Below are 26,717 nucleotides of genomic sequence, written 5' to 3'. Positions count from 1 at the left end.
AAGTCGTTTAACAGGCATGAGAACTATATGAGCGTTTTTATTTTTAATCAAGTTAGGCTGCATAAAACCTGTAAATAACTAGTCCTTTTATGTTTGAATTAATTACAAAGGACATAAAATACCACAGCATCCTGGCTAAAGAAAGGAAGACATACGTACAGTTCATTTCCAGGTCAGTAAATACCTCTGCTTCCCATAACCACCTTTGACAAGCGAGGATTCCCTGTTGGACATAATGCCATAGATCTGCAATTAAATCTTCTAAACCATGGGGAAACTGTTTGGCTTTTTCTGTTAGCTGAGATCTAGACTGCTGGAGCAGCTGTAATTTTTAAGTGAAGACAAAATGAGCATTATCTGAGCTATTGATGCATTAGTCTATGATGTTTTTAACAAAAACAGACACACAACAAATAGTGCCAATGCCTTCTAGCAGAACAACTGAAGAACTCACAGGTGCCACTGTTACACTGGCAGTGTCCAGAAAGCAGCAAAATGATTTGCCTCATTTACTGATAGCTCAAACCTAGCAGCACAAAGCAAAGATGCCATCAGACAAAACCAGCACTGATACTTCCTTCCCACCACTTCAGCCTAAGCTAATAACAAATGACACATCTGAAAGACAATTCCTCCATGCTGCCACCATGTCCAGCCTCTCCTGTGAGTGCACTGCCTGAACACAGAAGTATTGCATTGCTTCAGATCCATTTAGAATAATTTCCACTGAATTCTTTGGTGGAAAACAGTAGTGGAGAGGCAGGAATCAAATGACTGCAGTTAATGTTTCTAACAGGAGTCTCCAAACTGCTGTGAGCTCATGGAAGGGCAAAAGTGGTGGTGGGGACTCTGCTTGTCTCTAGGTTCCTTTGTCCTTTTTACAACAGTCTCTTGTTTCTGAGTAGTATAGAATGCATAATACCCAAAAGTCATGGGTATCAGTATCCTGCATTCTACAGCTGGTTTTGGTTGCCACTCTCCCATCTTGCTTAAAGCTAAAAATCTGGGGTTTTTTTTTCCTTCTCCTTTCTGAGCAGCTGTTCCCAGATGGAGGAGACAGAGAGAACTCAGCAATTCCTATAAATACATGAAAACTCATGGACCAAAAATTTCCAGCAATATGGTTAAAAACTCCCTACAAAATCTTTCTATTGCTCAAAGAAAATTCATTCTTGGATTTATGCTCCATCCATAGTTCATATTTCTAGCACTGAATTCTCTCCCAAGAGAGACTGACCTTAACTGCAAAAGAAATCATTCAAACAGCTCCCTTTGGGGCAGAAAGGGTGCATCAGGCTTGTAGAGTATTCAGCTAAGTCAGACAATCATGGCTATTGCAATATCACAATATTGCAGTGAGTCAATAACTCCTGTTACAGACAGACACTGCCCACTGTTAGGAAAAGAGCATCAGATACAGGGAACCAAGCAGACAATGTGCAAAAAGAGATCCCAGAACAGAAATCCCTCAATGTGAGGGTCTGCTGGAACTTCATCCAGCAGATCTTTGAAGACAGAAAATCAGATCTTTTGAAAGCAGCCATTTGCATGAAATTGTCCCATTTCCATGGGGATGGTTTATCTATGGGATGAGCACTGAGCATAAAATAGAGGAAGAACCATCGTCCATGATCAAATCTTAGGAACAAAACTAACAAGTGTGAAATGGATGTGGACACTCCCAGCAAGGGCATGAAAATTTCCACCTGTGTCAGAGGTCACAAAAATTCTGTTTCCATGGAATCTTCTGTATTATGCATGCCATAGTTTCAAATGATCTGGCCAGGCTCAAGTGAAAGGTTATCAACTGATAAGAAAACAACCTCAAGCCATAAAATTGAAATTTGAATCAAATCTATCAATTGTTATGAATACCCATCTTATGAAGGCAAATATTAAAACATTATGCCTTGAGAAATGTGACAAAAATTCATGAAACACAGAGTTCTCAAAGAAAGATCTGTATTACCAGTCTCAGTTTATAGATGGGGAAACTAAAGCACCAAGTCACAAAGATGCCTGCTTTTATGTCTTGCACACATGCTCAGGGCTAAACCAATAATTAGATTTGGAGTCAGGAAAGACTCTGTGCCTCAGTAAGACAGGAAAAGAGCCCTGTGTGTAGCATTCTTTGGTTTTAATTTGCTGCTGTCTGTAGAGACATACTCCACTTGCTGAGGTCATCCAGGCAGTAGCAGTGGCTGAGAGCCTCGAGAAGAGTTCCACTCCAGTGGTGCTGCTCTCTCAGGAGTGGCAGAGCACCCAGCAGGCTGTCCTGGCTGCCAGCTGCCTCCTGCTGGGGCCACACCTTTATTGGCACTTCTGCAGGAGCTGCTGCTGTGGCCAGATGGGAAAGTGGAATTGGATGCAAGAATTCTACTTTGACACTGCCAGCCATTTCCATATCCAGATGCTTTGCAGCAGGTCCTGAAATGGAGCATCCAATCCTCTCTGCTGCCTAAGCCAGACCTCCAGAATCCCACAGAGTTTCCCTCCTGCTCACTTTTTTTTTTGTCACAGTGTCATGTTTGAGATTTTTCTCAAAAATCCCAAGTCCATCTCCAGATATTTGGGGATGTTTTGAGGCTTGTAGAGTTCAGAGAGAAGGGACTGAATGGTCTTGTGACCTTTCTGGATGACTTAATCTCTTCTACAGGAAACTGCACTTAATGACCAGAGAAGTTGACGTCCTATATTCCTAGAGGCTCAAGTCAGCATCAGATGTAGGAGTATGTTATGGTGAAAAGGAAATGACTGAACTAAACTAAACAGCTATTATATGAAAATTACTTCTGATCACCATCAAATTAACAATTTGTCAGTGATCCGTGGATGCAAATCTTCATATAATGTTACCCCTCCCCAGACCTCACAGTTCCCTGTATTGTATAGATGCCTCCTCCTTCTACCGTCAGAAAATATTTGCAGTCAAATGTCTGATTTCTGTATTTCTGTTTAGTTTTGTATCTGTTTGTTCACATGAATATAATAAAGGAAGTTCTCTAAGATAATTCAACTTCATGATGTGCCACCAAGCACACTCCTCCCTGCTCCGAAAGCACCCCAAAGTGACTCACCCTGTGGCCACATGTTGTTTCTGAGGGAGCAGGGCAGGACTGCATCTTTCAGCAGCAGTCTTCTGTTACATTGGATTAGGGGTAATACGAAACTGCACTTTTAAAGAAGAGTAGATTTATGATGCAAAGAAAATTGAAAATTGTATGGATGAGTCATTTTTCATGTTGAACTGAAATTATTCTGAACCAACAACTGTATCCTCAAAGTTATCAATGTTTTATTATTTAACAACAAATGAATAATTTGTAATGTTCAATTATTTTAAAATAATGTATTTCTGCAATATAGAAATTTTATCTCAAACAGCTATTAAAAATGCAAACCAAGATCCTCACAATGCAGTTTGAATAAATGCCAGAAATTATAATGAAGTAGCACCTTTACAAAAGTTTCCAGTTTTAATTCTAGTCTCAACCCTTTCTTACTGCAGCACAATGCTTCCCTTGCAGACAGCCTGTCCTTTTCCTTCTGCAGGGAAACATGGGGGAGGGAGAACAACCCTAACCTGATTTAATGTCCATTGTGCAATTCAACAGCATCCTGTGGCAATGTCTGCAAAATTAATCCTAGCACACTAAGGGACCCCTCACTGAGCATAACCTGCCTTAAACCCTTTCCCATTTAACTGAGAGAGAGCTATTTGCTCAAGCACTTTGGGATGACATCATTTGTTATTTGATGCCAAAAGCTAAGGGTAATTAAGGCTAAAGAAAATGTTCTGACATTTTTTGCAATTAAAATGCATAGAGACACTTGTACCAGATACCACTGCAGAACAATAGAAACATGACTGGATGAATTTAAAAAAGTTTGACTATTGTGCAACCACTGTGGAAGAAGACTGGAAAGCCCTTTGTCAATAGCACATCATTCTACTCCACAAGGGGAAATACACAAATGAAAGAAAATACCAAGGCTGGAAGCATATGGAAATCTCCTTTTTTTGTTTGTTTTTGTTTATATGATAAATATTCCCCAAAATATTCCAGTGTAATTTTAGAACACTTTATAACAGATTTATGAAAGAATGCACAGCAGTTCTACATGGCTGGGCTGAAAAAAACAGAGGAAGAGCCCTATCAGGAATGACAATTGTTGCTGGCAGCTCTACCTCTCTAACAAACAAACTCATGGTTCTTTTTCTCTACAGTCGGGCATATTATTTTAAAACACAAATCTGAAGCAGTTGGATATCAGGATTGAGTTAGCTGCTTATTTTTGGAAAGAGTAAGATAAATATGCAGATAATAACAGACTGAAATGCAGTGAACAAGATTTGTTAACACTCCATGGAAAGTTAAAGCCTGTTAATATGGTAAACTACAATAGATTAATGTTATTTCTTTCTAATTAGATTACAATAGTAGCAACCACTGAAAACACCAGTCCTCCTAAACTATAAATTGTGATAAAACTAACTGCCCAGAGTTGTATGTTTACATAGGAAAGAAGGAAAAGACTGGATCAGTTTTTTTAATTTCAACAAAAACATCCCCAAGAAAAGATTTTCCATGTAACCACCTTAAATTTTACAGAAGTCTCAGCATTCTAAGGGCACAGCTGATGCCTCCTGAGAATGCTTCCCTCTGACTTCCTTTCTCTGCCAAAATGAATTACAGCAAACTACAGGAATATTGTCAGACAGCCACATCCCATAGCACACAATGGAATGCTACTCTGAAGTTAGAGAATCCTACAAATATTTGAATCATGACAGATGGATAATATGATATTTTTTAATATTTTGCTCTAACTGAATTCTTTGAAAAGCAATTAGAATGGTTAAAAAGTGCACAGTATTTAAACAGCACAAAGTAATTTCTTATCCTTCTAATGTGATGAAACAATTGGTGAAATGAAAATCTGGTGGCAATAAGTTTTTTGCCTGGCAAATATTTGCATTGACAACACTGTATTTATCATCACAGAAGAATTACATTAGTAGATATTGTAGCAGAAGTCATTCTAAGTTTTACACCATAATGAGTGGAGTTATTCTAGAACTGCAGGATACTTTGTCATAAGCTTTCACAGAATCATTTAGCTTAGAAAAAACCTTTAAGATGGAGTCCAACCTTTGACCAACCACCACACTCTGAAGCAGACCACTGCACTCAGTGCCACATCCAGAGGTCTCTTGAGCATGTCCAGGGATGGCAATTCCAGCATCTCCCTGGGCAGCCTGCCCCAATGTTTAACAACCCTTTCTGTGAAGAGACCCTGCCTGAGAATTCCTTTCTGGAATGTGAAAATATTCTCCTACCATAAACTGACAAAGCTGGGCAGTCTTACAGACACAGAGTCCCAATAGCAGCCTAAATTCATTTAGAGGTAAGATTTTAAAAGGTTGGCTGTTCAGAGCATCAAAAACATTCAGCTCCCACCCGTCACTAAGTTCTGTTCAATACTGAGCACTCAGAGCTTTGGGAAATCAGGCCCTGTACGTGTGCAGAACATCAATTGGGTCACAAATGTTGTGTAATTGGAAGGATCAGTCAATCCCCTGCGGGCGCGCCGTGCCCCGGCCCCGCTGCAGAACGCGGATTAAATCCCACAGCAGTGGGGCTGTCATGGCTAAACCCGGCCTCTAGAGGACAGAAGCAGCCCAGCACTTTTCTAGGCAGTTCAAACACAGACTAAAACCGTTTCAAAATGCGTGACTTTAAAGCCTGAATTTATATGGAAAAGCCAAATAAACAGCCACCGACTTTTAGTGCAGAATACTTTATCTGCTATCTTCTTAATTTCCTTAATATGGCATCATTCATAGAAACTGAATCACAAGATACTTTGGAGTACTATTATGATCCATACAATAAAATTCTAAAGATTAAAAGTAGGAAATATATAAATAAAATATTTTTTTAATTTTCATTTTATAAGACATAATTTGGTTATACAGACAAGAGAATGCTCCAGCATCTAGAAATTGTGGTCAGGCACTTAAAACCTTAGAAGTAGTAAAATGTCATGGACTGGTAAAATAAAAATTCAGTTCTAAGAGAGCAAGGAAGGATCAGAGAAAAAGAAGGTGCAATAATTGAGTTGATGCAAGGTTATGGATTTTTTTTTAAAGGTCACAATAAGATAATGAGTTTGAAACATATGCAATTTAAAAATTGCAAAGTCCCTATATTTCATAGTGATTAATAACAAGACTAATGACATAGATAATTTTTAATGAAGGGGACTATCTTATACCACCTGCCTACTTCTGTCCTTCAAGCCATCTTAGTGGCAGAGGAAAACTTGGTTTAGGAGCTAGGAGAAAAAAATCCTGGAACATAAATGCAGAAAGAAGGAATATTTACTTCTCTTTCAGTCTAGGTGTTGTATCAATTTTACTGGTCACACATACACATCCTTACAACATCCCAAGTCAGATCACCCTGCCTGATATTTAATATCAAAAGCACTACCTGCACCTGTGTGATTCCACAACATACTCTGCTCAAGATGCTGAACTTCACACTGATTCACAACATGGATCAAAACACACTTGCAAAATCTGTCCTTTCACTGCTTTTTTGTTCTTTTTTCCTTTTATTTTTTAAGGCACAAGCAATGCAGTGCTTATTCTGTCACTCTAATACCAGCCCCACAGCACATCCATGTGATCAAATGTAAAACATACCCAGGGGAATGAAAGTCACTGGCAATCACACCCAGCTACACCAAAGCCCATATCCCTAAGCATTTTTCATCATGTTCTTACCTCCTTGCTTAAAGAGTATCCTGCAAAAAAATTAGGTATTAAAAGAAATCCAATTTATTGCTGTAAACTCAAAAAGTACATGATAATTTTCCATTTGTTAGTTAATCCAAGAAAGCAAAACTTCAGTGGCAACACTGGGTCATGCAAGGCAACACTTCACCCTTCCTGGGATTCTCCTGAAAATGCTGCTGGCCACCAGTATCAGCTTTGGGTGCCCAGAATAGACAGACTGGTTTCCATATTTTCTGTAGCCCTTTCCCCTCATGTCACACAAGTCCAGGCACTATTCCCCCACAAAGGAATCTAGAACTGAAAGCTGTTCAGCAGCCCTGGTTTCCTCTCCCTCATTGTGACCACAAGAATTCCCTTTTTGAAGCAATCAGGTGGGATCCTTATGCCCCCCAAGAGGTTGAACAGTCCCAGCTCCCTCTCATATAATGATTATTGTACTTTGTCTTTTTCCTCTTTCATTATCAAATACATACACAAGATACTATAAATTGCTCATATAAAATAACAGAATGTGACTTCGATTCAAGATGAATCCATTAAACAAATAACAGGGCATGAAATAATAATTCAGGTCAATCACTATAGCTCCAAAGTATTTTTAATAATAAAATACCTTCTATTTCCCATCCAATTAGGCAAGTCCTTTAAAATAAAGAGACAAAGATCATCAATCTAACAATTAATATGGAAACTAAATCAATCCAAGGAATGGAAGAGCAGGGCTGGATTCCAGCATGCAGGGTGGCCTCCCCCACTGCTGTTCCTGCACAGCCAACACAGCTGTCACACACATTGCCAAGGCAGCCCTGCATATTGCCAGGACAGGACAAAGACCCTGTGAAGTCCAGCCTAACACTTCCCAAGGTGGAAAAAAATCCAGCTGTATTTGAGAAAGTGATGGGCATAATTTAAAGCCATGCTGGCCAAAACAGGTATAAATGTAAAGTGAGATGCTCTTTTTTGACTTGCTGATTCCTTTACTCTGGGAAGAACAAGCTAAGCCAAATGAAGCAAATAATGCAACTCTGCTTTTAAATTCTTTTCCCCTTAGCACTGTGTGGGACACTGCTAACATCTCACACTAAAGACCCTGCTGGTAACATTTGCTAATGGAGAGCAGGATAGCAGGGCTGGTGCTATTATTATTCTGCCACTGTTCTACAGCTTCTCTTAAATTGCTTTGTCAGACTTCCGTCACTTGAGACCAGTTCCATTAGAGCAGACTTTAGGTGTATTTAGGTATTTGCCAGATAATAGAGCAAGGTTCTTAAGCAATCAATCTGTACAGATTAGTCTAATCTGCTGCTGCTGGAAACTTTGTTTCCAGAAGCAAAGTAGACAATAGTTTCAGATTACCTGCAATGAGGTTAAGCTATGGGCAATATACGTTTTGAGGTGTGAAGAAAAACAAAATAAAAGAATGCATTCCCAATATTGTCTTTGCCTTTACCAGATCAGGCAGGTATCTGAATTGAGATTTCAACTTCTCTAAAAACTATTCCTAATGGATCTGGCTCAATTTAAATTGCTTTACTTGTGGTTCTCTTAAGTATTTTGGAATGCAGGATTATAACAGGATTCAGTTAGGAATGTTATTTCCCAAATCAAAAAAAGCACAAAAAATAATGTTTCAATATCAGATAAAAGTTTCTTATTTCCATACTAAAATAAGATTTCCAGGAGCAAAGCCAAACAATGAAAGATTTTTAGGGTTCTGGATAAAAGTGAAGGCAATGAGCCAATGAAGATAAAAACATGGAAGGGCCAATATCTGTCACCCAGTTCTAGAGTAATGCAGTTTTTCAGTGATATTTTTCAGAAAATATAGAAATGTTTTTTATTTAATCTCTTGTAGCTCAAACTGTAATTCAAAATTGTAAGTAAGGACTGTCAGATCATCCCTCCCTTTAGCTTTTCCTAGTATGAGACTACATAAAATGATTTTTTCAATCACCCTATTTTATCAACTTACCTTTCATCCTACTGGACAACAGCCATGGATACAAGCATGAAGAAAGGAAGAGCAATAAACTTTGTCTGTTCATGAGATAATGTGGAATTTATGTTGAGCAAGAAACACTGAAGGTCACCAGCACATGAGGCAAGTGCTTAGAGCCCTGCTGAACAAAGAGCAGCATCAACCTGAACTCACAATGTTTCCCTACCTTGTGCCAATGAAGAAAGACTTGAGGGGGGTTTTTTTGGTATATGGCTCTCCTTGACTTCATGTTCAATATCAAATATGGGGATAATTAACTTTCATGTACTGTTTGATAAAAATTAATTCAACTCCCTAAAACTAATGGCAATGATCTGGATATCTGGTCTGGCCCCACTGATCTGATCCCATGACATGCTACATTCTGTCATTAAAAGATAATAGGGCAATTTCCATAACTGGAACAGATATACTGACACGAGAGGAGATAACCAAGTTAGAGAATTAAATAGGCAAATAACCTAAATTAATTAAAATTACATAAAAATATCATAATTGTCAGCTTCTTTTAACTGAGCAATGGTTAAAAGTGAAGTCAGTTGAATATTATTCCTTCCATTGGAGACACCTTTTTCTAAAATTATCTTATTCATGAAAACTATCATACTCTTTATAAATAAGCTATTTAAACTGCAATGCAACAAACTGTTCCCTGTAGCAAAATCTATTTTGCATACAGTTTATTTCAGACTTGAAACAGACTTCTTCTAACACCAGAAAGCTTGTCAAGTCATCTGCAGTAATTCATAATAGGTGAAATTCTTGTGCAACCTAGGGTTTGCATTGTTTTAAACTGCAAAAATATCTCAAAATCTCTGAAAATACTTACTCAAGTATATGTAGGAAAAGTTCACTTTTTCCACAAAAAGTAGATTAGAATAAGTATTTACAGTTTATTTGAATGAAAATTATAATAAACTTTCAAATCTGGGCATAAAATCATAATTACTATTACTTAATTACATATTACTTAATACAGGTTATGAACAATTCTTCATTTTCTGTAGCAGTACTGTAACAGCAAACCATCCTTCCTTCTACTCCAGCAGGCTGGAGGTGAAAGTATTTTTCACCATCAGAAACTGAGATTCTCTGTGGGATCTTTTCAGCTTTGCACGGCGGTTCTGAAACCAGATCTGAAATGGAAAGAGAAGGGAAGATTTTCAGGAACACAGCAGTGGAAGCAGAATAATATTTGAAACTTAAAAGTATTCACACAGTAGGACAATATTTTGTGTGATGACAGCAGCTTGCAAGTTCAATATAAATTTAAAATCTGCAGATGCCTGTAATTTTAACACCACAGACAAAGAAAATAATATCCCCAGGTTAACTGGAAAATGAGATCAGCTTCACTGTAATTAATATAAAAACTGGTATTAAAGTCAGTGACAGAATCAGATCCTGGAAGATCCTGAACATCTGGAATTCACACATGTCTTATGGTGCTATTTCTTCATCTGCTTAACTATTTGCAGCATCAAGTTTCTCATTAAGCCCAATATAATAATTGCAACAAAAGCCTGATAAACAACAAAGCAAATTCTTATGTTTACAGTGTGCTTCTTATCACATGGAATTACCTGGAAATCAATAATTAACATTCCTGAACAGATTTTGCTTTTGGCCAGAGAAAGACATAGGTTCAAACACAGGTTTAACACACCTATGCTCTGCTGGCAGTCTCACACATTATGTTCATGCCTGTTTCGAATTTATTTTTCAAATACGATGACAAGCAAAACATAAAAATTATTTTAAGGAAATTATCAAGTTCTGCAGATAATAACTAGAGATTAACAGAGCAGATATTGTGGCAATATTACAGTGATTAATTCCTCATCAGTGCTATGGAAGGCTTTAGATTTCAGAAGGAATTCAACGGTTTCCATTTCACAAATCATTGAAGGCATGTTTCTTGTATATACATTGGTTTAAATTGAGAGCATTAAATTCTCATCACTGCTATCAAACCACTTATGTATATAAGCAGAGGGTACATATAGCTGGAATTACAGAAAAGTTCAATAAGTCTTTAATTACCTGGATCCTGTCTTCATCTAAATCTAATTTGCGAGCTAGCTCTTCTCTAATATCAATGCCGGGGTAGGAGTTCATTTTAAAAACATTTTCCAAGACTTCAATCTGAGGAGATTAAAATACACTTGTTGAATAGTTAACACTATGTTCATAGCAGTAATACATAAAATAAATAAAATAACAGCTCAGTTTTTTCAACGGGAGACTTTTGATCAGTGTTTGCACAATGATTCCATGCATAAACACAGATCTGCTGAAATTAGCAATATTCCTGTTAATTTGCACTAGTTCCTGATGACATTTCTCTCTGCAGAGGTACATCACACTGAACTTAGCAGCTGTTAGAAGTTCCTTCCAACATTTTACTCAACTACATTGTTACCCATTTGTTAGATGCTAAGGAAAGCCCTACCTGGCTTCTAGTGAATGCCGTTCTTGGTCTTCTACCCCGGTACCAGCTCAATTCTCGTTTGAAAGACAGCCTTTCAGTGACTGAAAAATATTTTTCACATTTCAAAACGTTTTCCTCTTGCACTGGATCACTTCTAGCATGAAATAATGGATTTTCATAGCAAACAACAGGGATTTGCAGACGGGGATTACTGTCATCACCTAGAACTAGAAAGAGCAAGAAAAGGAGAGCTTCAGTTTACTGGTCTGTAGTAGAAACACGCCAGTATCTTAAGGGGTAAGAACTGAAGGGGTACAAAACAGACTGACTCACCCAAGCTGGTGCATGCATCCATCCAGGGTCTGTGAGGTTTCCCAGCTGGAATGCCATCTTTTTTCTGCTCCAGCCCCAAAATGCTCTCAATTGAGAAGGAGCAGTGCGTGCTTTTGCTGTCTCCAAAGGCGGGCACCTTGCGGCGCTGCGGAGAGGCCGCCGTGGCGGCAGCACAGAGCGAGGGAGCGGCCATGCCTTCGCCCTCAGCCAGCATAGCAGGGGCACTGCGCCTGCATTTCTCCACAAGGCCTCCTTATAGCTGTGTTGACAAGGGGGTTGGATTTGTAACGTCATTAATTAAAATCTTTTATTAGAAAGTTTTAGCATGTCAATGAAAACTCTCCCACCAAGAGGCACGAGGAGTTAATTGTTTATTTGTTTGCAAGTAATTAGCAACTAATGGTGACACTAGGGGGGCCACCAAGGGGGACAAAAAGTGTTATCTCTCCTAACCAGAGCATCGACTTCACTTTCTCAAAAGAAGCTGTGCACAAATATAGTACTTCTCTTTTATTTGAAATCATTAATGTATAAAATCAGTTTTTTAAAAAACTTTATACTCTAATGGACTCCACTTACCTAAACATAGAAGCATGATAGGAAACCAGTCAAGTAATAAGTAATCTCATTCAAGTGAATTTCCTTCCAAGGAAATTTAAAAAATAATCTCTTAATGCTATTAGGGTAATCCCGATGAAAATGCCTCTGTTTTTTCATATGCATATGTAATGGTGAACGTGGTCAATAAAACAACAATAGCTTTTGGCATAAGGCACTGTGCAGTGGGTTGGCAGTGTTGTCAAAGCTCAGTGTAATTGCCTTCCAAGTGCCTGGATTAGTTAATAGGAACAGTTGCACCAACTATTTTAAATAATTCATGCATTCATTTTTCTTATTAAAATAACTTTGTTGCAGCCTTTTTGAAACGTACCAGATGTGAAATTTCCTGATAATTCTTCACTACATAAAAGCAAAACTTCACATAATAGAAGCAGTACACTCAAATTTACAGGTTTAAAAGATGCAGAGGTATTCTTCAATTCATTACAATTACATTTGTTGCAGTCAAATTTGTAGCTCAAGTAAAACTTTTTCTCACAAATGTCTCTCCCTCCTTGTAGGTTTATAGCAAACAGAAGTATGTTTAAATCCTACAGAGCCAACACTTAAAATCACACAAAAAAAGTTATGAGTAATGGGAAGAAAGGAGATAAAGGCTTTGTAATAAAGTCTGACAGAATTCTGATTTCATCCATTATAATAAAATACAGACTATAACATTTTTATATTCAAGCTCATCAGTCAGTCACAGCGCAGTTTACATCACATGCTCAAAACCAGCTTTTGGTTCAGGCAAAGAAAAGGAGGAATTTCTGTAGAGACACTATAAAATCAAGATTTGTCCAAAAAAACCAGGCAAACATGAACACAGTATTTTTATTTCAGGTGGAAAAGTTACCCCTCCTTCTGGCCTGGCTTTGTGCTGTGCAGTAAGATCGTTGTCAAACCAAACTATTAAAAGAGTGACACTTGCAGAAGTGACCTTACCAAGGACACTTCTCACACACGTCAAGGGATCTTCAAGCAGCAGGCATCCACCTGCAATGTTCACTTGCAAGATGAGCTCCAGTCACCGTTTATGGGCCTTAAGCCTTCCCTTGAAAGCTGAATTTCATTGTTTTGGCCCATCAGTAGTGAGCAATGCTACCTTGCAACCCATTTGAAATTACCTATGGACTTTTAACTGAATACCTTGGTAGGGGTAATTAGAGCAACACAGCAAACAGTAAGTTGGGAATCCTAAGTAACCAATAATAGGAAAAGTCACTGCTCCTTGGATATGCAAATCCAATCCTCTTACAGCATCACATACTTGATGAGGCAGGAAACTAATCACCCTTTCAGACTTTGCACCACTGGTTTTTGCCCAGGGACAGGGGAGTTCATCTCTCTAGGAGATGGAGTTCTCGTTCTGGCTGTTTGCAGCAGCTGAGGAGATCACACCGAGAGCTCTTGGGGGCTTTGGTCTGAAGGCCCAGCCCTTGCCCTGGCTGCCTTTTACCCTTCTCACCCACTGCTGGGTCACCTTGCACTGGAGCCTGGGCAACAGTTCCAGCTTTTTAAAAGGGTATAAATGATACATATCTTATCTTTCTTCATTACTTACCACACTCCAAAAATTTGCCTTTCACCTCACCTTTCCCACAACCTCTTTACCCAGTATCTCACCACCTCAGAAGTCATGCTGCATAAGCTCTCTTTCCAATATGTTTTTAACATGAATAACAAGTATTATATTCAAAGCCAAGTTCAGAATTCCCAAGTTTTTTAAAGCAAGAATACCCTAAAATGGTAACACCAATTTTCACAAAACAAAAGCAGTTAGCTATTTCTTGGTTGAAGTAAAAGCTATTTTGACACAGGGAGATTAAGTGAATGCAAGTAAATTCCAGGTTAATCCAAGGTTGCTACTAGCAAAAGTATGAGAAACAGTGTGTTAACAAGTGGGAAACACTGCAAATAAAGCAAAGTACCTTACCCACACAGCTCCAGCTGGGGCAGAATGTTCTCTCCATGAGGGCACACATCTGGAATCCTCTGAAGATCTGTTCACTGCTCTTCTCTCTGGTGACAAAGTGCCAAGCGTTAGTTCCCCACATTTTTAAGGCTTCTTAGCAGATATTTTGCAGAAAAAACAACAACAAAACATAACAAACAGAAATCAACAACCCCTACCCAAAAAAACCCAACCCCACAAACCAAAAAGCCCAAACAACAACAAAAAACCCTCACACAGTAACACAAGGTCTACAATGCTGAAAACAGTGTAACACCAAAACCACAATTAGAGGATGCAGAGGGATTTTTCAATTCATTACTATTACATTTGTTGCAGTCAAATTTGTAGCTCAAGTAAAACTTTTGGATGCCACTTACAGCTGTAAACACACAAAGCTAACTAAACCAAATCCACTTTAAGTGACCACCTTCCTGAATTCCACAGGAAAACGATCTTACAGCACAAAACAAAGTCATTCTTATTGCTGTAAAGGCTGCTGTAAAGCTTGGTCACAAGTTAACTGTCTCAAAACCACAAAGCAGATACATTTATTTGTCATGAACCAATGTTAATGTCCTGTCACATGGCTGCAGATACAAGACTTAGTCTTTAAAACACCTGTAAGATAACCCTGAATTATTATCCTTATTGACAGGCAAAGGGAGAGGTGCTGAGACTTGCTTCAGTCAGGTGAGTCACCAGCTGAGCTGGCAAATTAATTGACTGAACAGTATTAACTTGGAAATTTCTTCACCACTCCCTACAGGAAAAAACAAAACAACACAACAGCAAAAAAAAAAAAAAAAAAAAAAAACAAAAACAAAACCCCAAAACCCACCCACCTCCCGTCAAAAAACCCAAACCAACAAACAAAAGAAAAGCCATCTCAAAAATCTTTAATTGTTTGTGATTTAACACACCAGTCCTGTCCTTTATCTGCTTTTAATGGTAAATCATAACCTGATACAACATAAAGAATGGTCTCATAGCAAGACTGCACAATCATTAATCATTTGCTCTGCTGAACGACTTCATGCACTTTCTAATCTGGTCTTGGACTAGGTTCACCTGGTCCCAAAAAGGCAAAACCAACAAGGGAATAGGTTTTTGTTTTGGTTTTGTTTTTCCCCAGCTAAAAACTATCATCAAGTCTACTAAGATTAAACTACCTGAAAGGAAGCTGTAGCCAGGTGGGGGTCAGTCTCTTCTCCCAGGTAACAAGTGACAGGACCAGAGGAAACAGCCTCAAGTTGTGCCAGGAGATGTTTAGGTTGGATATTGGGAAAAGTTTCTCCATGGGCAGGGTGGCACTGACAATCACCATCCCTGAAGTGTTCACATGTGAGGATGTGGCACTTGGGCACATGGTTTAGTGGTGAACACGGGCTCCTGGATTAATGGCTGGATCTATGATCTCAGAGGTCTTTTCCAACCTTAGGGATTCTACAATTCTAAGGAATTTCAGAGCTGAACCAGTTCACAAGTCCAAGCAATGATCTGTTTTGACTTCAGTGAGCCCTCACAGTAGTTTTAAGCATTTAAAATTTGCCACCAACTTAGGGCACCACAATTATTCAGACTAAGAGAGCAGAGATACTATTTTTTAATATCTAATCAGAATCTCTCCTGTCTCAGCTTAAGGCCTCTTGTCGTCTCACTGCAAGCACAGCAGAAGTGACTGGCCTCCACCTGGGGCCCATCCACACGGCAGGGATAAGACTTGCCAAAAGGGATGCTCCAGAAAAGAGTGCCAAAGACGCTCCAGAACGGCAGGGACCCAACAGCGCTGCCTCGCTGCGGAGCGGCCCTCAAGGTAATTGTCTGAGGAGACCACAGCAACCCGTGGAGCACAGTCAGACAGGGGTGGGAGGACACTTCGCTTGATAGCCGTGACTCGTATTGCCGAGCAGTCACCTCAGCGGGGACACGGCCTCGGCTGCCTCCGCAGCGCCCCCCACACGGAGCCGCCCCCCACACGGAGCCGCTCCCGGGACGCCGCCAGAGCCTCGGCCCTGAGGGCCCGCGCGCGAGCGCCTCATCCCCGGCGCCTGCGCGTGAACGGACAGGCCCGTCAGCCAATGGGCAGCCGAGTGGGAGGGGAGAGCTGGCCAATGAGGAAGCCGGGGGGGCCAATGGGGAAGCGGGGCCCGAGAGGGGCGGGACGTCCGGCGCGTGGCGGGCGGGGGTCGGTGCGGGTCGGTCCGGCCGGGCCGGCGCGGGGGCAGCGGAGGCGCGGGGGCTCAGCGCGGTGGCCGCCATGCCCGGCATCGATAAACTGCCCATCGAGGAGACGCTGGAGGACAGCCCGCAGGTGAGACAGGCCCGGCGGAGGCCGCATCGGGCCCAGCCCCTGCTGGCGGAAGCGCTGCTTCCCTGTCGTTCCCGACCCCGAGAGCCGCGGCGGTGGTGGGAGGGAGGGTGACGCCCCAGCAGCGCGGCGGGGACGCTGCCCGCACGGCCCCGCGGGCTCCCACAGTGTCGGCTCGGGCTCTCCGCCCCGGCCGTGCCCCGCCAAGGCCCGCTTGGAGCTCCGCTGGCCCCGCCGCCGCTCCCGGGAGTGCTGCGGGCCGGGAGCGGGGCCGGGGCTCCGGGCCCGGGTGCTGCGGGTGCTGCGGCACCTCTGGCGGGCAGTGCCGGCACCAGCACCGTTTGTCTGACCCCCACCCCCGCCTTCGCACTCAGGCTCGATATGGACACGTCCTGACCACAAAACCCGCGTTGCCCTCTCAAACCATTTTCTCCCTTTGATTTTCAGCAAGGCGCGTTAAGGTTCAGCAGAGCCGTGCGAGCGGCGGGGCTGGGTGAGGTTACCGTGCTCAGTGCGGGGCGCGGCTGGGAGCACACGGTGCCCTCCGTGCTCCGAGCCTTGCCTCGCATCGCTGCTCCCCGATGTGACAGCCATGCTCTGTAGTGCGCTGCAGTTCCTTTCTAAAGTAGGAAATGCTTTATTCTGTGGCTCTGGTTTCTCTTGCTGGCAGTAGCAGTAGCAAGTTCTTGTACTGTATTTCTTAAATGTTGGAGAAAGTTTGCAATGTATTTTCTTTTATGGCGGCCTTTGGAATTAAGATCCTTGTTCTGGTGCATAGTGAGCAATTTGTTCTATACTGCAATAACACGTGCATTGGTAGTTTCGATTCCTTGGTCATAGGAAGAGAAACTTTCACTTGTTAAAAAGGGAAATTTAGCCCCTAAAATGACTAAAAGTTAGTTTAACAATTCTGTATCAAGTGGAAGGACGACTTTAAAAAGGCAAGAGAAGGCCATGCAGAAAAGGAATAATTGATTTCCTAACGACAGTGCCCCAAATAGGTCAAATGCTGAATGTGAGATGAGATCTCACCTCTAATGTGGGTTCCGGTCCAGGGGCCAAACCTGCTGTCGTCTCATGAAGGGGAAGCAATTCTGAAAGTCTTGTAATAATACTGATTTTAAAAAATTATCTCTTGAAGGTCTTTTCTTAGTATAGGAAGTCAGAACTATTCATATTTATAGAAAATGTCAAATGTAACATGAATTTAGGACCATCTGAGGATATTTGGGAAGCACATGAAAAAATGTTACTTATTGGAATGTAATTGTAATTCTAGAATCTTCCATGTGAGCTTAGTTGTGATACAGACAAGCAAAGACTGATTCAGCCCAATGTGTTTGAGATGCTTAAGTAATTGGATTTGTCAATATTGTCTTTTGTAGGTAGAAAATATTTGTCAATATTGCCTTTTGTAGGTAGAAAATTTACATCTTTCAGTCAATTTTTCAGATGAATTTTGGGAGCCAGGTCCTCTAGTAAGGACTCAGTGGTCTGTTGGGTTAGTCCATTTGTTACAATAGTTAATTCTGTTACTTTGAAATCAGTGCAGTGGAAATGGCAGCAAATGTTGCTTGAAGAAAGCAGAAGCCTCTCTCTGGAGGAGTTGCACTGCCGTGGGTACATTCATGCTGAATTTTGCACAGCCCACCAGCCTGGGGGATTGTTCAGTGCTGCACCATGGCCTGCAGTTTGAGTTTCAGACACTGACTGTAGGTATATAAACATCATCTCAAACTTATTCTGTGTCTGAGGAAGGAAAGGCTTTTCAAAAATGTCAAACCCATTCATTTCCTGTTGTCACAGGACCAGAATCTCACCACTGTGCTTGTCAGGCCTAAACCAAAGGCCAAGGTTACATAGTCTTTTGCTATGCAAAGCAGGGCAATTTACTTATTAACCTAGGACATAAATTACACACACACTCAGTGTGTGTTTAGAGTTTCTGCTCACACTGATTTGCATTCCCAAAGCATTGCACAACAAAAAAGCCAAGAGACTGGAAGCACAGGCTGGGTCTCCTGTCACCTGCAGTGGCCTCCATCTGATGGCATAGAAGGCTTAAAACACTCACTTCTAATGAGGGGTTTCTTTGTGCAGCTTCTGCCTGGTCCTTTGCTGTTTGCTTGTTCACAAGCACAGATTGAGAGAATCCTAAAGAAAATGCAAAATGATGCAGAGTTTTACTGGAAACATAAGTAAACAATTGCTCTCACTTTCTGCTAAGCAGAAATCTGACATACCTTATTTACAGTTTCAGGTTAATTTCTTTCCATCAGTATTGTATGATGTTGTTTTGATGGTTGGACATCAATAACTGACATTTTTAAAGTAAAACATAAAGATATTTTTTCCATGTTCAGTTTTAAAGAGTTAGTATAATCCAGAAACCTTACATAATACTCCTTTAAAAATCCAAGCTCAGGTTTATTTATGTTCAGGTTTAAAGGTCATGGGTATATAATTCAATGGTTATAGTACCATGTAATTTTTGCTTTTGCATTCTTTCGTGTATCTCTGCCTTAATGGGAGAGTCAAGGTTGTTAGGATGACACATGTTGCCACACCTGGCAAAGATTTGAATTCTCCTTCACCTCTTTCCATTTGATTTATAAACTAAAACCAGCATTAAAGCTATTTTTGTGCTGATTATGCTGTTTGATTATATTTTTTAATATTTAAATACCACTTAGACATTATATAGCAAGACAGTAATTGTGATACAGCCAGGCATCTAATTCAACTTAAATAAAAGAATCTTATGTCAGAAGGAATTATTAATTAATATACTTTATGTGGGTTTAATATGTCCTCTTTGATTTTCATTAAAAGCAAAACATGAGAAATAGCTGAAAAAGACCTTCATGCTTCAAGGGAAGATGGACTGAAGACTTCACTAATTTCAAGACAGCCTAGGGAAGACTAAAAAGTAGAATTTCCAATTTCAAGTGTTTAACAATCATAGTTTGGGGGAAAAACAATTATGTGCTTGTGATTCTTTTCATTTTCTGTCTGGACATTAATTTTGGTGTAAACCTAGAAACAAAACATGGTCCTTTTGCTAAAACATTGCTAAGGTGTTTCCTTTGTGGCTCTTGCAAGCACTGCTCCTGCTTCTACAGCCAAGCATCCCAACAATGTTTTAAGAAAAGCCAGTGTGGCTGTGCAGAGTTACTGGTACATCCTCTGCTTTTCCCCCTTTGGGATTTTTGGTGGAAGGAAGCCATTCAAAACCCTCATGGTGAGGAGGAATAACCTTGCTTCCAAGTGCAGAAAGAATGCAAGAACATGCAGTCAGCATCTCATTTAAGCTTACAGACAAATTACACCTGAGCAAGCTGATTGCCTTGTTATGGAGTCAGTCCCTTGGGCAGGAGGGAGAGCAGGGCATGTCAGTCACCCTGGCTTATGCAGGGACTCTGACACAGCCTGGCAGCTTCTTCTGGCCAGAAGGGAGAGGTATGGACTGTGACCTGAGTGGTAAAACTGCCTGGGTAGTTGGGCTTAGATGGAGATCAGTTTTAGTCTAATAGGTGGCCAGTGATAAAAGAGGTTGATTTTTGAGGTGGAGGTTGTTAAGCACCAGCAGTGATGCACACAGGAGTCATCAGGCTTGTGGGTGACACCAGCTAAAGAACAGACAGACTGATAAGCTGGGTAAGGACAGATCTTTTCACTCCCTTTCAGTGGTGAGAAATATGTATGTTGAGGACAGTCAGATGCAGGTTGTATTGTTTGTTTTGGTTTGGTGTAGTTCCTCAGCCTTTTGATCACAAAATTGATGGTTATTCCACAGGTAAGTTACAGGTCCAAGCACAACCAGCAGGTGTCTGTGTTCAGGTTGCACAGTATGAGACAGTGACAGCCTTTATTTGGATCTCACTGCAGAGGAAATGTGGCAAGCTGTTTCATACCAGTAATCTTCATCCTTCTCCTTAGGGATTTACCATAGTGAGCCCAGTAGCTGCCCAGAGTTTCACCATTTAACAGTTGTCCATCTCCCCTGGCCCTTTCCTTTCTGAAAATGTATTAACCTGGAGAGGGGCTGACAGGAGGAGGAAGGCTGAGCTTGAGTATCTGTGAGATTCTTTGGCATGCAACAGGTATCATCCCTTCAACATTATTGGAGGGTTTATAGAATTTTCAGTAATGAATCCTGAAATAATGCTGTTTAAGTCTGAAATTACATTATATTAAAATTCTTCTAACTTGCCATGGTTGTGTTTTGGCTGTTTGATCGTTACAGACCCGCTCTTTGCTGGGAGTGTTTGAAGAAGATGCTGCTGCAATATCCAATTACATCAATCAGTTGTTTCAAGCCATGCACAGAATATATGATGCTCAGGTAGGGTTAATGAAATTCTTGAATGCTTTATAAAGCTTTGGAACCACATTTCATGTTTTTTAACTTCCATATGCTTTAAATGTAGAACTGAAATCAAGTAAAAATTTATGATTGCTTTTCTGTATGTTAGGGAGTGCTAAGACTAAATTCTTGTGATTCTTTTTGCAACAGAATTTTTTATGACAAGTGAAATTATATTCTCTGTTCTCTAAGTAACTTTAATATATTTCCCAAGTGTTTCTAAAATGTTGCACACACTAAATGATCTCAGTGTGTATAATAGTATGTATCAAGTGGGAGGTTATTTTTTACCCACAATATATTCATGTTTCACTCATCTAGAAATAACTCAACTTTTATGCCAGAATCTTTTTTGTATGTTTTTCTAAAAATTTGAGTTAATCTCTGTATTTTTAATTTAGATGTACTTGACCTGTTTGACTTTTTATTGATTTTCATGTTTCCCTTTTTTTAAATCAGAATGAATTAAGTGCAGCAACTCATCTGACTTCAAAGCTTCTAAAGGAATATGAGAAACAGGTACTGCATAAATCATGTTGCCTGTGTGTGGTCAGATACTGTACACAAAATTCTGTGTATTTCTGTGGTATTTTATCTCCCAGAGCACAGTGTAGAATGAATTTAGGTTTGGTCCAGATAAAAGGAACTGCTGTGGGGTGGTGGTTTAAATTGTTACCAAAATAATCTACTTCCTTTATTTTAGTTCTTCCAGCTAAACCAGAATGAAGTTCCTCTTACCATGAAGAATAGTAATAGCTTTTGAAATATTTTACTCTTGGATTAGGTGTTTTTTGGAGAATTGCTTAGGGTAGTTCTGTTTTGTTTTTAATTTAAGCACCTGTTTACGCTTAAGTGCTTAAATATCAATAGTCCCAAAGAGAAGAGATTGCAATGCAATCTCCAAATTACAACCATAATTTGCTCTGTGAGCATAATTCCATCTCTGAAAGCACAGACTGTGGAATCCATAACTTTCTTCCCTCATAACCTGTACTGTGAAGGGTTCTTGATAGCTTTGCTGCTGGGTCCCCTTTTCTGAGGTTAAAAATGTTAAAAACAAAAATTTGTTTCTTTTAAGAGGCTGCTGCTCCCTATCCTCCTTTTCCACCTAATGAGGTGAACTGCTTCAGTATATCTTAATTGTGTAATATTTTAAAATAATGGAATACCTGATATACTCATAGAGATGATTAATCCAGTTTTGTGAATGGCACTGCAAACCACATAACTCTTTTTGCCTTCTCAGCGTTTTCCACTTGGGGGAGATGATGAAGTCATGACTTCCACTCTGCAGCAATTTGCAAAAGTGATTGATGAGGTAAGTCCTTGTATGTGCTTTGCTCATGCTGTCAGGTACAGACTTTAGCTGCCTAGTTACTCCTTTTCTAAGCTAGGAGGTACAGAAATGTCATTCATTTGTCAACAAGGTAACAATTAATTGTATATTGCAACATCTATTTAAAGTTACATAACCTTAAGATAAAGAATGAATTCAGCAAAATGAGGATACATTGCTGAAAAAAACACAGATTAACTACTAGAGATAGAGCCAGAACCATGACACAGTGGCACTTAGCAGCTATGTACACAAGGGGGTCTGTGTGCCTGATTTCAGTACCTGACTGACACAGGACCTTCCTGCTGTCTCTCTTTTGGATACTGACTCACAGGACACACAACTGAGCACCATTAAGAGCTGAATCAGGATTTTTGTTATGATCCCTCTCCTCACTTAAACACCATTTTAGGAGGAGGTTCACATTTTGTTCTACCTCTGTGAGCTGTGAAAGGTGGGCTGTGATGTAGCTGGAGGGAAACTGGACAAATAGACTAGTCAGGATGGATGCACCTCGTCTTGGACATGATCCAGTAGCTTGGAAAAGTTCAGAAAAAAACTAAACTCTAAAGGTTTTCTATAAAAAACTGATGATGAGATCTGGAACCTAGAAAAAAGTAGCTGCAAAAAAAGGAACATACAAAAATGTGTTTGATTTGTACATGTCATCCTTGAGTGACATTGATGTCCACCTATTGTGATTTGATTTGGTCTCAGCACTGCTTTCCTAAGATTTTCTTCTTTTGTCTTTTTCAGCTCAGCTCTTGCCATGCAGTACTTTCAACTCAGCTTGCAGATGCAATGATGTTTCCTATTACCCAGTTTAAAGAAAGGGATCTAAAAGGTAGAGGACTTGACCAAATACTGTTTTTTTCAACAGCAGCAACAATAAAAACATAGCATTTCATCTTCATAGCTCTTGTTTCACTAAATAGAATACACCACTTATTTTTCAGCTCTCAAAAGTATGCATCTCCCAATTTAAAAAAGCAAAGTAAGTTATTTCTGTTCATGAGAGTATTACAGTTGAACTTAACGTTACTCTTCTTGCAACAAAAATATTATTTACATTAGGGAAGCACTTATCTTCTATTCAAGATTAACAATTAGCAGCTACTCAAAAATGTTAGGAAAGAAGAATTTTCAGATAATTTGCATTTTCAGGAAAGATTTGTATATCAGATCATGACATCTGTATAATTGCTGGACTAAGCTCAAAAGGCAGAGTGCCAAAGTTGTAGTACTTACCATATTGAGATTTAGTAGTGTGGTTATTCAGCTCTGCTGGTAGCACAGGTGACTTCTTAGGTGCAGACATAAGGTGCTTCCAGCTTCTTACTTTTGTAATAATTGTACTTGTGCCTGGATAAAATAACATCTGTGTGATGATGATAGATTTTATTCACGATACTGGAGTGAACAGACTGCTGTGTCAAATGGGCTTCCAAGTAGAAATTATAAGAATTAAAGCCCAAGTAACTTAAATGTCCCTATTGTGAGTGTTCTAGAGTGAGTATACCTAAGACATGAATATCTATGAAGTCTAAATTGAAATAAAAATTACAAGTCTTTCATAAGTCTTCCAACTCTTCATGAATCTTGGAAAATACTTCTTTGGCGTTAGGTCACAGCAAAATTATGGATTGAAAAGATTATGGTTTGGTTGGGTTTTTTTGTGAGCATGACTATTCCAAGGCTGATATTGCTTCTCAGGACCTGAAAAGTCTCCTGTTAGTACTTACTGAAGAGGCATTCCTGAGGCAATATTGCAAATTGCATTTTCCCACTGTAAGGTTTAGGCACCAGCTGGTGCAGTTTGTAATGACCCTACACTTCTCTATGGGCTTCACAGGCACTTCCTGGACAGGTTTTTTTTTTGTATTTGCTTTACCATAAAGTTGATTATGGCTCTCTGCTGGTTTGTATTGTAATATGGCACAAACCACAGTCAAGATCATAGCAGGTGTAAGGTGGTGTACTGGTTCCAGTTCTTGGCACAGTGAGGCAATAACCAGCTGGAACTGAGCTGATTTTAGCTAGCTGATTTGATACTGCCCATCTCCCATGCTTGCATTTCCCCAGCTCAAACCAGAACCCAGAGTGGAACTGCAGGTGCAGTGATGACAATGACTTTCAAAGGCTTTTGAAAAGGAATTCCTCCTTACAGTATTACAGTACAGTTTTTGGGGTTTTTTTGGTAAGAAATGATCCTCAGGCCCCAGGCAGAGCAGATTTCCCTGGCCATGGATTGCCTGTGCTGGTAGCTCAGTATGGTACAGGGTGTTCCCTTCAATTGCTCAGTAGTGAACATTACATGAGAAACTGTAATACATGAATGTTACACTAGTAACAACTTAAATTGTGATATGTTGTTTTTTTAGAGATATTAACTCTAAAAGAAGTTTTCCAAATTGCAAGCAATGGTAAGTGTAAAGTACTTAATCTCATCAATATTACAAGACAACAGTGTTATTGTATATTTGTCCTTAAATAGTGGAGTTAAGCCTGTAGGCTTAGAATAACTAATTAAAGTGTAATTCTTCTGAGTGATACTTGGGCACTCAACTTTCCTGGTTCACCTGTAAATCTCTGCTCTGTGTACTGAAGCATTAAGGCAAATTGAAAGGGTTTTCTTACAAAACCTTAAGTGTATGTATGATTATTAAATAATGTAGGATTATGACATCAAAATCACAAAAAGAGTAAGGTGCTAGCTTGCTTCTTAAAGACAGGACCAGATCAATAAAAAAAATTTACTTTCCTAAAATTAATTTCATAGTTCTCTTCCATACTTTCAGAAGTTTTTTTTTTAGCTGCCTCTAATATATCCATATTGAGAAATTATTATTTAAATAATATTCTACTTCTCTCAGTGAAAATTGTTTAATTGCTTTAGAAGCAAAAAATAATAGATACAGGTTTTCATAATGTAAAATTTCTCTACTTAATGGATAGCTCTTCTTTGAACAATAGTGGATGTTTAGGGAACTTTGTAACAATTTGGCAACATTTGCATCTGGTTGGAATTTTTCTTCAGCCCAAGTATTTGTTGCAGTGATGTGATTATAAACAGACAAGAACTATTCCTAAAGGTGTTAGTATGACAGAACTTTGCCTTCAGCTGTCTGTGTAACACTGTGATATAAAAGGTGTTCTGCTCTGTTTCATAAGTCATTAATTTGTGAAAATGATCACAATTTGTCTCTTGATTGCTTAGACCATGATGCTGCCATTACCAGATACAGTCGGTTGTCAAAAAGAAAGGAAAATGAAAAGGTTTGTAAAACAAAATCTTAATATAAAGATTGTTTAAAGAAGATAAGAAATAATTTTCATTTCATATATATTTATGATGGAACACAGTGTATGACAGATTCTGTGTGACATTTGATAGCTTTTAGCAGTCTAGACAGAAAAGCAGGTTTCTCCAATACATGCCTGTCTGTAACACTGACAGTGCTTTGGGAATAATATTGTGATGTCATATTCAGTTTGTTTTTGTAAAGGCATAACCACACTTTCCAGGTATTTGTATGTTTTTCACATAACTCATGTTTAAATTAGAGAAGTAGAATAGTACAGTATGCAGCAGCTGATAGAGGGTAGAACATGACTGTGGCTTTTTCCATGCTGGCTATGAAGCTGTCCACAGGGCATGTGATCAATGGCAATCTCAAACATTCCTTTTTTTCCCTCCCTTTGTCTGTATCTCTTCAGATCAAGGCTGAAGTTACAGAAGATGTATATACTTCAAGGAAAAAACAGCATCAGACTATGATGCATTATTTCTGTGCATTAAACACTCTCCAGTACAAAAAGAAGATTTCTCTGCTAGAACCCTTGCTGGGATACATGCAAGCTCAGGTAATTTCTCTGTTCACGTCCTTGTGACACAAATGTCACTGCAGTGCCAGCAGCAGCCTTCAAACACTCATTCTGCTGCTTTTAGTAACAGGCTTTGGTGGGAATCACTTTGGTGGGAATCAGGGACGAAAACAGATTTCTCTGGGAAACTTCAACCTCCTATGACTTCATCTGTTAATTTTAAGTGTAGTTTTATTAATGACTAAATTCTCCCTTTTCCTCCTTTATTCTTTAAAGATAAGCTTTTTTAAAATGGGTTCAGAAAATCTTACTGAGCAACTGGAAGAATTTTTGACCAATATTGGCACAAGTGTACAGAAGTAAGTTGGCTTTGTTGAATTTTGAACTTTTATCAAGATTATTTTTTTCTGTTTCTACTGATTCATAAATTATCTTTGCTAATAACACATTTTTATCTTAGTGTTCGCAGGGAGATGGATTGTGAAGTAGAAAATATGCAACAAACTATAGAGGACTTGGAAGTAGCCAGTGATCCACTGTATTTGCCTGATCCTGATCCTACCAAATTTCCTGCCCATAGGAATCTAACAAGGAAAGCTGGCTATCTCAATGCAAGAAAGTAAGAGTAACTTGTTATTTAAAAATTCCAGAGTATTTAATTTTGGGAAAGCAAAGCTAAAGAAGCTGGAAATTTTTTTAAGATTTTTTAAGGTTTTATATATGTAGTTGAATAAGTCATATAAGAGCTATTCTG

At 39.5% G+C, this 26,717-nt stretch overlaps 2 protein-coding genes across 3 annotated transcripts in view; one reads left to right on the top strand and one right to left on the bottom strand.

The window, feature by feature from the left end:
• Positions 1–9,732: 9,732 nt before the first annotated feature.
• HESX1 (HESX homeobox 1) lies at positions 9,733–15,964 on the bottom strand. Of its 2 annotated transcripts, none has more exons than XM_059480363.1 (6): positions 15,849–15,964; positions 14,108–14,189; positions 11,569–11,827; positions 11,257–11,462; positions 10,848–10,949; positions 9,733–9,940 (listed from the first exon to the last, which is right to left on the bottom strand). In XM_059480363.1, exons 3-6 carry the CDS (start codon positions 11,780–11,782, stop codon positions 9,842–9,844), a joined length of 621 nt encoding a protein of 206 aa, XP_059336346.1. In that variant the 5' UTR covers positions 11,783–11,827; positions 14,108–14,189; positions 15,849–15,964; the 3' UTR covers positions 9,733–9,841. The 2 variants fall into 2 exon arrangements, with proteins under 2 accessions (XP_059336346.1, XP_059336345.1); XM_059480362.1 differs by lacking the exon at positions 15,849–15,964 and adding an exon at positions 14,506–14,702 and having other exon boundaries at positions 14,108–14,193.
• A 335-nt stretch (positions 15,965–16,299) lies between these two features.
• APPL1 (adaptor protein, phosphotyrosine interacting with PH domain and leucine zipper 1) overlaps positions 16,300–26,717 on the top strand; it is a 24,272-nt gene continuing 13,854 nt past the window's right edge. The window contains exons 1-10 of the mRNA XM_059480377.1: positions 16,300–16,439; positions 20,683–20,781; positions 21,262–21,321; positions 22,049–22,120; positions 22,895–22,982; positions 24,520–24,561; positions 25,356–25,414; positions 25,856–26,002; positions 26,240–26,322; positions 26,424–26,582. Of these exons, the coding sequence (XP_059336360.1) occupies positions 16,386–16,439; positions 20,683–20,781; positions 21,262–21,321; positions 22,049–22,120; positions 22,895–22,982; positions 24,520–24,561; positions 25,356–25,414; positions 25,856–26,002; positions 26,240–26,322; positions 26,424–26,582 (863 nt within the window). The 5' untranslated portion in view covers positions 16,300–16,385. The remainder of the gene's footprint in view (positions 16,440–20,682; positions 20,782–21,261; positions 21,322–22,048; positions 22,121–22,894; positions 22,983–24,519; positions 24,562–25,355; positions 25,415–25,855; positions 26,003–26,239; positions 26,323–26,423; positions 26,583–26,717) is intronic.

Source organism: Ammospiza nelsoni, chromosome 11 (assembly GCF_027579445.1).
Source record: "Ammospiza nelsoni isolate bAmmNel1 chromosome 11, bAmmNel1.pri, whole genome shotgun sequence".
NCBI lineage: Eukaryota > Metazoa > Chordata > Aves > Passeriformes > Passerellidae > Ammospiza > Ammospiza nelsoni.
The sequence above is the reverse complement of the archived record's forward strand: the minus strand, read 5'-3'. Positions and strand labels throughout refer to the sequence as shown.

Bases quoted from the DNA above. Each gene is read 5' to 3' on its own strand.
- HESX1 (XM_059480363.1), bottom strand. From the start codon at position 11,782: ATGCTGGCTGAGGGCGAAGGCATGGCCGCTCCCTCGCTCTGTGCTGCC. The intron at 10,950-11,256 runs GTAGGGCTTTCC...TAATCTCCTCAG, and splicing joins CGGCATTCACTAGAAGCCAG to ATTGAAGTCTTGGAAAATGT. The intron at 9,941-10,847 runs GTAATTAAAGAC...TTTCCATTTCAG, and splicing joins TAGATGAAGACAGGATCCAG to ATCTGGTTTCAGAACCGCCG.